We start from the raw sequence: 14903 nt of genomic DNA on the forward strand, positions 1-14903 counted from the left end.
GAAAAATGGGCAAAAATAGCATGGAAATGGGAGGAAAGGGGTAAAAATGGGGGAAAATGGGAAAAAATGGGGAGAAAACGGGGAAAAAGGGGGCAGGGACCCGTCCGACCCCAAAACTGAGCCTTTTAGCCCCAAATCCCACCTCAAAGCGCCCCAGGGACCCCCAACCCCCTTTGGGAGACCCCAAAACGGGGGGGAAATGGGGTGAAAAGGCCGCTGATGTCATCGTCGACGTCATCAATGATGTCATATAAACCTTTATTGACCTTAAAAGGGAAGGGGGGCGGAGCCAAGTGGAGGCCCCGCCTCCTGCGTCATCAGTGCTGGACCCTGTTGGGGGGGGAGGGGAGAAGAGGTCAAAGGGGGCGGAGCTTAAAAAGGGGGGTGGGGCAAAGGGGGGCGGGGCTTACCTGGGGCTCCGCCCCCTCGATGACGTCACCTTCGCCAAGGCTGTAGCGAATGAGGTCACCCCATAGGAGGTAGGAGTCACAGCTGGGGGGGGGGCAGGGGGCGGGGCTAAAGTGAGGCCACGCCCCCCTTCCTCCAATGGGGCTCGGCTATTGGCTGCTGCCACGGCAACGAGCCCGCCCCATAGCAACCACTTCAGTGTCAAGCCCCGCCCCTTAGCGAACACAATAGGAACAAGCCCCGCCCCTTTGCATCAAGCCCCTCCCCTTAGCAACAAGCCCCGACCCTCAGCAACCCCCTTGTGGTCAAGCCCCGCCCCTCAGCATCAAGCCCCGCCCCTTAGCAACAGACCCCTCCCCTTAGCAACAAGCCTCTCCCCTTAGCAACAAGCCCCACCACTTATCAACGTCCTTAGCAACAAGCCCCGCCCCTTAACAACCCCCTTAGCGTCAAGCCCCGCCCCTTAGCAACAAGCCTCTCCCATTAGCAACACCCTTAGCGACAAGCCCCTCCCCTTAGCATCAAACCCCACCCCTCAGCAACCCCCTTAGCAACAAGCCCCTCCCCTTAGCATCAAGCCCCGCCCCTTAGCAACCCCCACAGCAACAAGCCCCTCCCCTTAGCACAAGCCCCGCCCCTTAGCAACCCCCTTAACAAGCCCCGCCCCTTAGCAACAAGCCCCTCCCCTTAGCGGCAAACTCCGCCCGTTAGCAACAAGCTCGTCCTTTTAGCAACAAGCCCCGCCCCTTAGCAACCCCCTTAGCAACAAGCCCCGCCCCTTAGCATCAAGCCTCTCCCCTTAGCAACAAGCCCCTCCCCTTAGAAACAAGCCCCGCCCCTTAGCATCAAGCCTCTCCCCTTAGCAACAAGCCCCGCCTCTTATCAACGTCCTTAGCAACAAGCCCCGCCCCTTAACAACCCCCTTAGCGTCAAGCCCCGCCCCTTAGCATCAGTCCCGCCCCATAGCAACCCCCTTAGCAACAAGCCCCTTCCCTTAGCAACAAGCCCCTCCCCTTAGCAACAAGCCCCTCCCCTTAGCATCAAGCCCCGCCCCTTAGCAACCCCCTTAGCAACAAGCCCCTCCTCTTAGCATCAAGCCCCTCCCCTTAGATACCCCCTTAGCATCAAGCCCCGCCCCTTATCAAGCCCCGCCCCATAGCAACGTCCTTAGCATCATGCCCCGCCCATTAACAACAAGCCCCTCCCCTTACCTACCACCATTATGGACAAGCCCCGCCCCATAGCAACAAGCCCCTCCCATAGCAACCCCCTTAGCATCAACTCCCTCCCCTTAGCACCCCCCCTCCTTATTCCCAAGCCCCGCCCCTTAGCACCCCCCACCACCCCCCCTTTCGGGGTCAAGCCCCGCCCCTCGTCCCCAAGCCCCGCCCACCTGGGGCAGGCCCCGCCCACCGGCAGCAGCTCGCGGGGCTCCAGGCTCAGGAAGCTCCGCGCCAGGCAGGGGGGATGGGCGGCCATGGGGCAGGGGGGGCGGGGACAGCGCAGGGGGGGCGGGGCCGGCTGCAGGGTGGGGGGGGAGGAGGAAGGGGGCGGGGCTTAGGGAGGCCACGCCCCCACCTCCCATTGAGCCCCATGGGTTGAGTCCCACCCATTTAAGCCCCTCCCTCAGCCCCAGAGATTCCATTTAAGCCCCTCCCCCTGAACCAGGTTAAGCCCCGCCCCTTTAAGCCCCGCCCCGTTTAAACCCCGCCCCCTTTAAACCCGCTCCTTCCATGGCCCCTTCTTTAAGCCCCGCCCCTTTAACCTACCCCCCTTCAAGCCCCACCCCCTTTTACCCCTCCCCTTCCATAGCGCCCTCTTTAAGCCCCGCCCCCTTCAAGCCCCGCCCCCTTACGCTTTGCCCCTTTTAACCCCTCCCCTGCCATAGGCCGCCCTCTAAACCCCGCCCCCTTTAAGCCCCGTCCACTCTAAACCCCGCCCCCTTTAAGCCCCGCCCCCTTTAAGCCCTGCCCTCCCATAGCTCCCTCTTTAGGCCACGCCCCTCCAAGCCCCACCCCATAGACCCCACATTAAGCTCCGCCCCTTTAATCTCCGCCCCCTTTAACACTTCCAATAGCCCCTCCTTTAAACCCCGCCCCTTTTAACCCCTCCCCTCCGCCCCTCCTTAAGCCCCGCCCCTTATAACCCTGCCCCATAGACCCCCTTCAAGCCCCGTCCCCTTTAAGCCCCACCCCCTTTGACCCTCCCATAGCCCCTCCTTTAAACCCCGCCCCCTTTAACCCCTTCCATAGCCCTCTTTAACCCCGCCCCCTTTAAACCCCGCCCCCTTCAACACCTTCCATAGCCCCCCTTTTAACCCCGCCCCCTTTAACCCCGCCCCCTTTAACCCCTCCCCCTTTAAACCCCACCCCTTTAAGCCCCGCCCCTTTAACCCCGCCCCTTTAAGCCCCGCCTCCTCACCCCCGCCCCCTTAAACCCCGCCCCCTTTAAACCCCACCCCCTTTAATCCCTTCCATAGCCCTTCTAAGCCCCGCCCTCTTTAACCCCGCCCCCTTTAAACCCCACCCCCTTCAACCCCTTCCATAGCCCCCTTTAATCCCGCCCCCTTTAACCCCACCCCCTTTAAGCCCCGCCCCTTCACCCCCTGTCCCCTTCAACCCCTTCCACAGCCCCCCTTTAACCCCGCCCCCTTTAAACTCCGCCCCTTTAACTCTGCCCCTCCAACCCCCACCCCCTTCAAACCACACCCCCTTTAACCCCGCCCCTTTAAACCCCGCCCCCTTCAACCCCTTCCATAGCCCTTTAACCCCGCCCCCTTTAAACCCCGCCCCCTTTAAACCCCTCCCCCTTTAAACCCCGCCCCCTCCAACCCCCACCCCCTTCAACCCCCACCCCTTCAAACCCCGCCCCCTTTCAAACCCCACCCCCTTTAACCCCACCCCCTTCAACCCCTTCCATAGCCCCCTTTAACCCCGCCCCCTTTAAACCCCGCCCCTTTAAACCCCACCCCTTTAAACCCCACCCCTTTAAACCCCACCCCTTTAACCCCGCCCCCTCCAACCCCCACCCCCTTCAACCCCCGCCCCCTTTAACCCCGCCCCCTTTAAGCCCCGCCTCCTCACCCCACACCCCTCCCCACACAGGGCACACTCAGTGGTGGGCGTGGCCTCCTCCTCCTCCTCCGTGGGCGTGGCCTCAGCGCCTCGGGGGCGTGGCCTCCTCCTGCCCCTCCCCTTCCTAGGGGTCGGGGGCAGGGCCCCTTCCTCCTGCACCACGTGAGGGGGCGGGGCCGGGCGCAACGGGGGGCGTGGCCATGCGGGAGGGGGGCGGAGCCAGCGCAGGCGCAGGGGGAGGCGGGACCAAGGCGGGGCCCGCAGGAGGAGGGGCAGCACCCGCAGGGCGAAGCTGATTGGCTGCTCCCGGGGTCGCCGCGGGGTCACGGCGGGGAGGCGGCGCGAGAGGGAGGGGTGCTGCCACGCCCACTCGAACTGCGTCATAAAGGAGGGGGGCGGGGTCAAGGGGGGGCGGGGTCACGGGCGGGGAGGGGCTATGGGGGTGAATGGGGGGGTATGGGGGGCTATGGGGTGAATGGGGGCTATGGGGCTCAATGGGGGCTATGGGGTGAATGGGGGCTATGGGGCTCAATGGGGGCTATGGGGCTCAATGGGGGCTATGGGGTGAATGGGGGCTGTGGGGCTCAATGGGGGCTATGGGGTGAATGGGGGCTATGGGGCTCAATGGGGGCTATGGGGCTCAATGGGGGCTATGGGGCTCAATGGGGGCTATGGGGTGAATGGAGGCTATGGGGCTCAATGGGGGCTATGGGGCTCAAATGGGGCTCAATGGGGTCTATGGGGTGAATGGGGGCTATGGGGTCAATGGGGCCTATGGGGTGAATGGGGGCTATGGGGATCAATGGGGGCTATGGGGATCAATGGGGTCTATGGGGTGAATGGGGTCTATGGGGTGAATGGGGGCTATGGGGATCAATGGGGGCTATGGGGTGAATGGGGGCTATGGGGCTCAATGGGGGCTATGGGGTGAATGGGGGCTATGGGGTGAATGGGGGCTATGGGGTGAATGGAGGCTATGGGGATCAATGGGGGCTATGGGATGAATGGGGGCTATGGGGCCCAATGGGGTCTATGGGGCTCAATGGGGGTCTATGGGGTGAATGGGGGCTGTGGGGCTCAATGGGGGCTATGGGGATCAATGGGGGCTATGGGGTGAATGGGGGCTATGGGGGTGAATGGGGGCTATGGGGCTCAATGGGGGCTATGGGGGTCAATGGGGTCTATGGGGCTCAATGGGGGTCTATGGGGTGAATGGGGGCTATGGGGTGAATGGGAGTCTATGGGGCTGGAGGAGAATCTATGGGGCTCTATGGGGTCTATGGGGCTGGAATGGGGGCTATGGGGATGAAGGGGGTCTATGGGGCTCAATGGGGTCTATGGGGTGAATGGAGGCTATGGGGATCAATGGGGTCTATGGGGCTGGAACGGGGGCTATGGGGATGAAGGGGGTCTATGGGGATCAATGGGGGCTATGGGGTGAATGGGGGCTATGGGGTGAATGGGGGCTATGGGGCTCAATGGGGGCTATGGGGTGAATGGGGGCTATGCGGTCAATGGGGGCTATGGGGTGAATGGGGGATATGGGGCTCAATGGGGGCTATGGGGCTCAATGGGGGCTATGGGGTGAATGGGGGCTATGGGGATCAATGGGGGCTATGGGGTGAATGGGGCCTATGGGTGAATGGGGGCTATGGGGTGAATGGGGGATATGGGGCTCAATGGGGGCTATGGGGGTGAATGGGGGCTATGGGGTGAATGGGGTCTATGGGGTGAATGGGGTCTATGGGGTGAATGGGGGATATGGGGCTCAATGGGGGCTATGGGGTGAATGGGGGCTATGGGGTGAATGGGGGCTATGGGGTGAATGGGGGCTATGGGGATCAATGGGGGCTATGGGGGTGAATGGGGTCTATGGGGTGAATGGGGGCTATGGGGCTCAATGGGGGCTATGGGGCTCAACGGGGGCTATGGGGCTCAATGGGGGCTATGGGGTGAATGGGGGCTATGGGGTGAATGGGGGCTATGGGGATCAATGGGGGCTATGGGGTGAATGGGGGCTATGGGGCTCAATGGGGGCTATGGGGTGAATGGGGTCTATGGGGTGAATGGGGGCTATGGGGGTGAATGGGGGCTATGGGGCTCAATGGGGTCTATGGGGCTCAATGGGGGCTATGGGGTGAATGGGGTCTATGGGGTGAATGGGGTCTATGGGGTGAATGGGGGATATGGGGCTCAATGGGGGCTATGGGGTGAATGGGGGCTATGGGGCTCAATGGGGGCTATGGGTTGAATGGGGGCTATGGGGTGAATGGGGGCTATGGGGTGAATGGAGGCTATGGGGTCAATGGGGGCTATGGGGCTCAATGGGGTCTATGGGGTCAATGGGGGCTATGGGGTCAATGGGGGCTATGGGGTGAATGGGGGCTATGGGGATCAATGGGGGCTATGGGGTGAATGGGGGCTATGGGGTGAATGGGGGCTATGGGGTGAATGGGGGCTATGGGGCTCAATGGGGGCTATGGGTTGAATGGGGGCTATGGGGTGAATGGGGGCTATGGGGGTGAATGGGGGCTATGGGGCTCAATGGGGGCTATGGGGGTCAATGGGGTCTATGGGGCTCAATGGGGGATATGGGGCTCAACGGGGGCTATGGGGATCAATGGGGGCTATGGGGGTGAATGGGGTCTATGGGGTGAATGGGGGCTATGGGGCTCAATGGGGTCTATGGGGCTCAATGGGGGCTATGGGGCTCAATGGGGCCTCAATTCACACTAGGGGGGTCAATGGGGGCTATGGGGCTCAATGGGGTCTATGGGGGTGAATGGGGGTTATGGGGCTCAATTGGGGCTATGGGGATGAATGGGGGTCTATGGGGTTGAATGGGGTCTATGGGGCTCAATGAGGTCTATGGGGCTCAACGGGGGCTATGGGGCATGAATGGGGTCTATGGGGCTCAATGGGGTCTACGGGGTGAATGGGGTCTACGGGGTGAATGGGGTCTATGGGGTGAATGGGGGCTATGGGGCTCAATGGGGGCTATGGGGTGAATGGGGTCCTATGGGGCTGGAATGGGGTCTATGGGGCTCAATGGGGGCTATGGGGATCAATGGGGGCTATGGGGCTCAATGGGGGCTATGGGGCTCAATGGGGTCTATGGGGCTGGAATGGGGGATATGGGGCTCAATGGGGGCTATGGGGTGAATGGGGGCTATGGGGCTCAATGGGGGCTATGGGGCTCAATGGGGGCTATGGGGATCAATGGGGGCTATGGGGTGAATGGGGGCTATGGGGTAAATGGGGGCTATGGGGGTGAATGGGGTCCTATGGGGTCCCTATGGGGGTGAATGGGGTCCTATGGGGCTGGAATGGGGGCTATGGGGGTGAATGGGGTCTATGGGGTGAATGGGGGCTATGGGGCTCAATGGGGTCTATTGGGCTCAATGGAGTATATGGGGCTGGAGGAGAATCTATGGGGCACGAATGGGGGCTACGGGGGTGAATGGGGTCTATGGGGCTCAATGGGAGTCTATGGGGGTGAATGGGGTCTATGGGGGCGTGGCTTTAATGGGGCGTGTCTTAAAGGGGGCGTGGTCACGCGAGGGGGCGGGGCTCACCCTCAGCGCCGCCACGTCCGAGGGGAAGCCGTAGACGAAGAGCTCCATCTCCCTGTGACGTCACCGCTCACTTCCGGCCACGCCCCTCCAAGCCCCGCCCCCTTCAAGTCCCACCCACCCCCCCCTTTAAGCTCCACCCCCTTCATCCCACACCCCCTTAAAGCCGTGTCCCCCTTTAAGCCCCGCCCCCTCCCCTTTAAGCCCCGCCCCCTTTTAAAGCCCCGCCCCAGCTCATTTAAGCTCCACCCCCTCCAAGCTCCGCCCTATTCAGCCCCGCCCCCTTTCCTGCCCACCCCATTTGACCCCCACCCCTTCAAGCTCCGCCCCCCTCCACCCCCGTCCCCTTTAAGCCCCGCCCCTTTTGGCCCCACCCCCTTTAAGCCCCGCCCCCAATCCAACCCCACCCCTTTTAAGCCCCGCCCCCAAACCATCTCCCTTTAAGCCCCGCCCCGCCCTTAAGCCCCGCCTCTCCCTTTAACCCCTCCTCTTCCAGCCCCTCCCCCTTTAAGCCCCGCCCCAGCTCATTTAAGCCCCACCCCCTCCAAGCTCCGCCCCATTCAGCCCCGCCCCCTTTTTGCCCACCCCATTTGACCCCCACCCCTTCAAGCTCTGCCCCCCCTCCACCCCCGCCCCCTTTAAGCCCCGCCCCTTTTGGCCCCACCCCCTTTAAGCCCCGCCCCCAATCCAACCCCACCCCTTTTAAGCCCTGCCCCCAAACCCTCTCCCTTTAAGCCCCGCCCCGCCCTTAAGCCCCGCCTCTCCCTTTAACCCCTCCTCTTCCAGCCCCTCCCCCTTTAAGCCCCACCCCCTTTTAAACCCCACCCCCTTCAAGCCCCGCCCCCCCTTTAAATCCCCTCCCTCCCATTTAAGCCCCGCCCCCTCCTCCTTTAAGCCCCCTTCAGGTCCTGCCCCCTTTTAGTCCCCACCCCCTCTAAGCCCCGCCCAATTTAGCCCCGCCCCCTCTAAGCCTCGCCCCTTCCGGACCCAGCTCCTTTAAACCCCCCCCCTTTAAGCTCCTCCCCCCCCACCCCCGTCCACTTCAAGCTCCACCCCCTCCAACCCCGCCCCCTTTAAGCCCCGCCCCCTTAAGCCCCACCCTTTCAAGCCCTGCCCCTTTAACCCCCATCGCCTTTAACCCCCGCCCCCTTCAAGCTCCGCCCCCTTCCAGGTTGCATCCCCCTTTAAGCCCCGCCCCCTTTTAAACCCCACCCCCTTCAAGCCCCGCCCCCTTTAAATCCCCCTCCCTTTAAGCCCCGCCCCCTCTCCCCCCTCCCCTTAAGCCCCGCCCCCTTCGATCCCCCCAAGCCCCGCCCCCTTCAATCCCCACTCCTCCCTTTAAGCCCCGCCCCCTTCCGTCCCCCCCTTTTAGGCCCCACCTCTTTAATCCCCACCCCCTCCCTTTAAGCCCCGCCCCCTCTCCCCCCATTTAAGCCCCGCCCCCCTTCGATCCCCCCAAGCCCCGCCCCCTTCAATCCCCACCCCTCCCTTTAACCCCCGCCCCCTTCAATCCCCACCCCTTTAGGCCCCGCCCCTTTAAACCCCGCCCCTTCAATCCCCACCCCCTCCCCTTAAGCCCCTCCCCACCTTCAACCCCCCCCACCCCCCCTTTAGGCCCCTCCCCCTCACTCACCACGGCCCCGCCCTCGCCGTCTTCCTGGCCCCGCCCCTGCCCCTCCCCCCGTTGTGCTGACGTAGGCGCCGCGCAGGCGCCACCGAGAACCCCACGTACGAGGCCCCGCCCCTCGCGCGCAGCGCGTACACGGCGCGGAGCCGCGCCATGGGACCAGCGTGCACCGCGGCGGGTCACGTGGACGGGGGGCGGGGCACAAGAGGGCGGAGACCACGATGCGTTGCGAGCTGTACGGAAGCAAGATGGCGGCGACCGCGGTGAACCACGTGGGGGTGTACGGACACAAGATGGAGGCGACCATGATGCGTTGCGGGCTGTACGGAAGCAAGATGGCGGCGACCGCGGTGAACCACGCGGCTCTGTACGGACACAAGATGGCGGCGACCATGATGCATTGCGAGCTGTACGGAAGCAAGATGGCGGCGACCGCGGTGAGCCACGTGGGGATGTACGGACACAAGATGGCGGCGACCATGATGCATTGCGGGCTGTGCGGAACCAAGATGGCGGCGACCGCGGTGAACTACGTGGCGCTGTACGGACACAAGATGGCGGCGACCATGATGCGTTGCGAGCTGTACGGAACAAGATGGCGGCGACCATGATGCATTGCGGGCTGTACGGAACCAAGATGGCGGCGACCACGGTGAGTCACGTGGGGGTGTACGGACACAAGATGGCGGCGACCATGATGCATTGCGGGCTGTACGGAAGCAAGATGGCGGCGACCGCGGTGAACTACGTGGCGCTGTACGGACACAAGATGGCGGCGACCAGAATGCATTGCGAGCTGTACGGAACAAGATGGCGACGCACACGGAGAACTACGTGGCGCTGTACGGACACAAGATGGCGGCGACCACAATGCACCACGGCGGCTCCGTACCCTGCCCAAACCACCCCAAAATTGACCAAAATCCCCCAAAATGAGCCCAAACCACCCCAAAATCGACCAAAATGACCCAAAATTGACCAAAATCCCCCAAAATGAGCCCAAACCACACCAAAACTGACTAAAATAATTCCAAATCCCCCAAAATTGACCAAAATCCCCCCCAATGTTCCCAAACCACCCCAAAATTGACCAAAATGACCCAAAATGAGCCCAAACCACCCAAAATTGAACAAAATCCCCCAAATGATCCCAAACCACCCCAAAATTGACCAAAATGACTCAAAATGCCCCAAAATTGACCAAAATCCCCAAAATTAGCCAAAATTGATCAAAATCCTTCAAAATGATTCCTAAGTGCCTCAAAATTGACCAAATAGACCCAAAATACCCCCAAATTAACCAAAATATCCCAAAATGAGCCCAAACCACCACAAAATTGACCAAGATACCCCCAAATGATCCCAAACCACGCAAAATCGACCAAAATGACCCAAAATGTTCCCAAACCACCCCAAAATTGACCAAAATCCACCAAAATGACTCAAAATACGCCAAAATTGACCAAAATGACCCAAAATGAGCCCAAACCGCCCCAAAATTGATGAAAATGACACAAAATGATCCCAAAGCGACCCAAAATTGACCAAAATGCCCCCAAATGCCCACAAATTAACCAAAATATCCCAAAATGAGCCCAAACCATCGCAAAACTGACTAAAATAACCCCAAACTACCCAAAATTGACCAAAATCCCCCCAAATGCCCCAAAATAGACCAAAATGTCCCAAAATGAGCCCAAACCACCCCAAAACTGATTAAAATAACTCCAAATCCCCCAAAATTGACCAAAATCCCTCCAAATGATCCCAAACCACCCAAAATTGACCAAAATGACCCAAAATGAGCCCAAACCACGCAAAATTGAACAAAAACCCCCAAAATGAGCCCAAACCACCCCAAAATTGACCAAAATGACTCAAAATGCCCCAAAATTGACCAAAATCCCCCAAAATTAGCCAAAATTGATCAAAATCCTTCAAAATGATCCCAAAGTGCCCCAAAATTAACCAAAATATACCAAAATGAGCCCAAACCACCCCAAAATGCACCCAAATGAGCCAAAACAGCCCCGAAATTGACGAAAATGCCCCAAAATGAGCCCAAACCACCCAAAATTGACCAAAATGACTCAAAATGCCCCCAAATTGACCAAAATATCCCAAAATGCCCAAAATGTCCCAAAATGACCCCAAATTGATCAAAATCCCTCAAAATGCCCCCATATTAACCAAAATATATGGGGGTCACTTCACCCCATAGCACCCATATATGGGGGTCACTGCACCCCATAGCACCCATATATGGGGGTCATTGAACACCATAGCGCCCATATATGGGTCCTTCTGCCCCATAGCACCCATATATGGGATCACTGCACCCCATAGCGCCCATATATGGGTCCCCCTGCCCCATAGCACCCACATATGGGATCACTGCACCCCATAGCGCCCATATATAGGTTCCCGTGCCCCATAGCACCCATATATGGGGGTCACTGCACCCCTTAGTGACCATATATGGGGGTCATTGAACAGCATAGCGTCCATATATGGGTCCTTCTGCCCCATAGCACCCATATATGGGGTCACTGCACCCCATATCACCCACATATGGGTCCTTCTGCCCCATAGCGCTCTGCGTCAACGAGCCTGTGAGTGACCCACACGTGGGGGACAGAGCGGTACCCAGGGACCCATAGAACCCCATAGAACCCCATAGAACCCCATAGAACCCTATCCCATTGCCCCATAGAACCCCATAGAACCCTATCCCCCTGCCCCATAGAACCCCATAGAACCCTATCCCACTGCCCCATAGAACCCCATAGAACCCTATCCCCCTGCCCCATAGAACCCCATAGAACCCTAACCCATTGCCCCATAGAACCCCATAGAACCCTATCCCATTGCCCCATAGAGCCCCATAGAACCCTATCCCATTGCCCCATAGAACCCCATAGAACCCTATCCCCCTGCCCCATAGAACCCCATAGAACCCCATAGAACCCTAACCCACTGCCCCATAGAACCCCATAGACCCCTAACCCATCGCCCCATAGAACCCCATAGATCCCCATAGAACCCTATAGAATCCTATAGAACCCCAGGGACCCACAAGTGTGGGGCCAGCCCCCCCCCCCCCAGCCCCATAGCGTTAAATGGAGCAAAATGAGCCCAAAATGACCCAAAATGACCCAAAATGACATTAAAAGGGGTCAAATGAAGCCAAAATGACCCAAAATGGTCCAAAATCGCGTGAAATGAGCCCAAAATGACCCCAAATCCCTCTGAATGGGTCAAAATGGCGATAAATGGGGCCAAAGGAGCCCAAAATGACCCAAAATGGTTAAAAATGTCATTAAATGGGACGTTAAATGGGTCAAAATACCCCAAAATGGCCCAAAATGCCCCAAAATTGACCAAAATTCCCCCAAATGAGCCCAAACCACCCCAAATTTACCGAATTCCCCCAAAATGAGCCCAAACTACCCAAAATTGACCAAAATCCCCCAAAATGAGCCCAGACCACCCAAAATCGACAAAAATGACCCAAAATTGACCAAAATCCCCCCAAATGAGCCCAAACCACCCCAAAATCGGTCAAAATGACCCAAAATTTACCAAAATTCCCCCAAAATGAGCCCAAACTACCCAAAATTGACCAAAATCCCCCAAAATAAGCCCAAACCACCCAAAATCCACCAAAATGACCCAAAATACCCCAAAATTTTCCAAATTCCCCCAAAATGAGCCCAAACCACACCAAAATCGGCCAAAATGACCCAAAATTTACCAAAATCCCCCAAATGATCCCAAACCACCCCAAAATTGACCAAAATGACCCAAAATACCACAAATTTTACCAATTTCCCCCAAAATGAACCCAAACCACCAAAAATCGACCAAAATGACCCAAAATTGATCAAAATCCCCCAAAATGAGCCCAAACCACCCAAAATTGACCAAAATCACCCAACATGAGCCCAAACCACCCCAAAATGGACCAAAATGACCCAAAATACCCCAAAATTGACCAAAATCCCAAATGAGCCTAAACCACCCAAAACTGACCAAAATCGCCCAAAATGAGCCCAAACCACCCAAAATTTACCAAAATCCCAAAAAATGAGCCCTAACCACCCAAAATTTACCAAAATTCCTCCAAATGAGCCCAAACCACCCCAAATTTCCCCCAAATGAGCCCAAACCACCCAAAATTTACCAAAATCCCCCAAAATGAGCCCAAACCACCCAAAATTTCCCAAATTCCCCCCAAATGAGCCCAAACCACCCAAAATCAACCAAAATCCCCAAAATGCCCCCAAAATGGCTCAAAATCAGACCCAAAACGACCCAAAATTCCTCCGCTTTCCTTAAAATACCAAAACCCGATGAAATTGCCCCAAAACTCGTCCAAAGAAGCCCCCTCCCCTCCCCCCACCCCAAACCGCCTCAAATCAACCCAAAATGCCCCGAAACGCGCTGAGGAAAATGCTCATTTTTCGCCATGACCCCAAAAATGGTGATTTTTGGTTTTTTTGGGTCCCTTCGTTGCCAAAAATCCGCGTTTTTCGCCCCAATTTGCGGCCTCTCGGGAGGGGGAAATCCGGGTCAATGGGGGCGGGTCTCCCCCGGCGTGGCCCCGCCCCCCGGCCCCCCCCACTCGAGCTCCCATTGGTCGGGGGCCAGGAGGGGGCGGTCCGTCTCCCAACCGGCGGCTTCCAGACCTGGTGACGTCACAGTGAGGTCACTGGGGGGGGCGGGGGGGAGGGCATACACGCGATAGGGCGCGATAACACGCGATAACATACGATATCACACGATAACACGCGATATCATGTGATAACACGCGATATCATGCGATAACACGCGATAACATACGATAACAAGCGATATCATGTGATAACACGCGATATCATGCGATAACACGCGATATCACGCGATAACACGCGATATCATGTGATAACACGCGATATCATGTGATAACAAGTGATAACATGCGATATCACACGATAACACGCGATATCGAGCGATAAAATGCGATATCACGCGATAACATGCGATATCCCGTGATAACATGCAGTAAGGTGATGACATGCACTATCATGTGATCACGTGTGATAACATACGATATCATGCAGTAACAAGGGATACCATGGGATAACACGCAATGCCATGTGCTAACATGCGATAACACGTGATAACATGCGATAACACATGCAACATGTGCTAACACGCTATAACATGCAATAACACGCGATAACACATGCTAACACACTATAACATGCTCTAACACAAAATAACACGTGATAACACGCTCTAACAAGTGATAACACGCTATAACATGTTATAACATGCAATAACACGCGCTAACACGCTATAACACGCTCTAACACGAGATAACATGCTCTAACACGCGATAACACGCGATAACATGCTCTAACACGTGATTGCATGCTCTATCACACGATAACATGCGATAACACTCTAACACGCGATAACATGCTCTATCACGCTCTATCACGTGATAACACGTGATAGCATGCTCTATCACGCTCTATCACGCGATAACACGCTCTATCACGCGATAACACGCGATAACACACGATAACACGCTCTAACACGCTCTAACGCACGATAACACGCGATAACACGCTCTATCACGCACTAACACGCGATAACACGCGATAACACACTATCACGTGATAACACACGATAACACGCGATAACACGCTCTAACACGCTCTAACACACTCTATCACGCTCTATCACGCACTATCACGCGATAACACGCTCTAACACGCTCTAAGACGCGATAACACGCTCTATCACGCTCTATCACGCGATAACACGCTCTATCACGCTCTATCACGCGATAACACACGATATCACGCTATAACACGCGATAACACCCGATAACACGCGATAACACGCGATATCACGCTCTATCATGCGATAACACACTCTTATCACGCTATAACACGCGATAACACGCGATAACACGCTCTATCACGCTCTATCACGCTATAACACGCGATATCACGCTCTATCACGCTCTATCACGCTATAACACGCGATAACACGCGATAACACGCTCTATCACGCTCTAACACGCGATAACACACGATATCACGCTCTATCACGCTATAACACGCGATAACACACGATATCACGCTCTATCACGCTATAACACGCGATAACACGCGATATCACGCTCTATCACGCCTGCCCCCCCCCCGTACCCTGCAGGAAGCGGGGCCC

The 14903-nt window shown here is 57.3% G+C and overlaps 1 protein-coding gene across 1 annotated transcript; it reads right to left on the minus strand.

Moving 5' to 3' along the window:
• Positions 1–241: 241 nt before the first annotated feature.
• On the minus strand, positions 242–8850 carry LOC134156277 (structure-specific endonuclease subunit SLX1-like). Its single transcript, XM_062604199.1, has 6 exons — positions 8688–8850; positions 7058–7109; positions 3492–3857; positions 1802–1929; positions 411–492; positions 242–330 (listed from the first exon to the last, which is right to left on the minus strand). Exons 1-6 carry the CDS (start codon positions 8834–8836, stop codon positions 268–270), a joined length of 840 nt encoding a protein of 279 aa, XP_062460183.1. The 5' UTR covers positions 8837–8850; the 3' UTR covers positions 242–267.
• Positions 8851–14903: the final 6053 nt, after the last annotated feature.

Source organism: Pezoporus occidentalis, unplaced genomic scaffold, assembly GCF_034315485.1.
Source record: "Pezoporus occidentalis ecotype Australia unplaced genomic scaffold, CSIRO_AGI_Poc_V1 ctg836, whole genome shotgun sequence".
Lineage (NCBI taxonomy): Eukaryota > Metazoa > Chordata > Aves > Psittaciformes > Psittacidae > Pezoporus > Pezoporus occidentalis.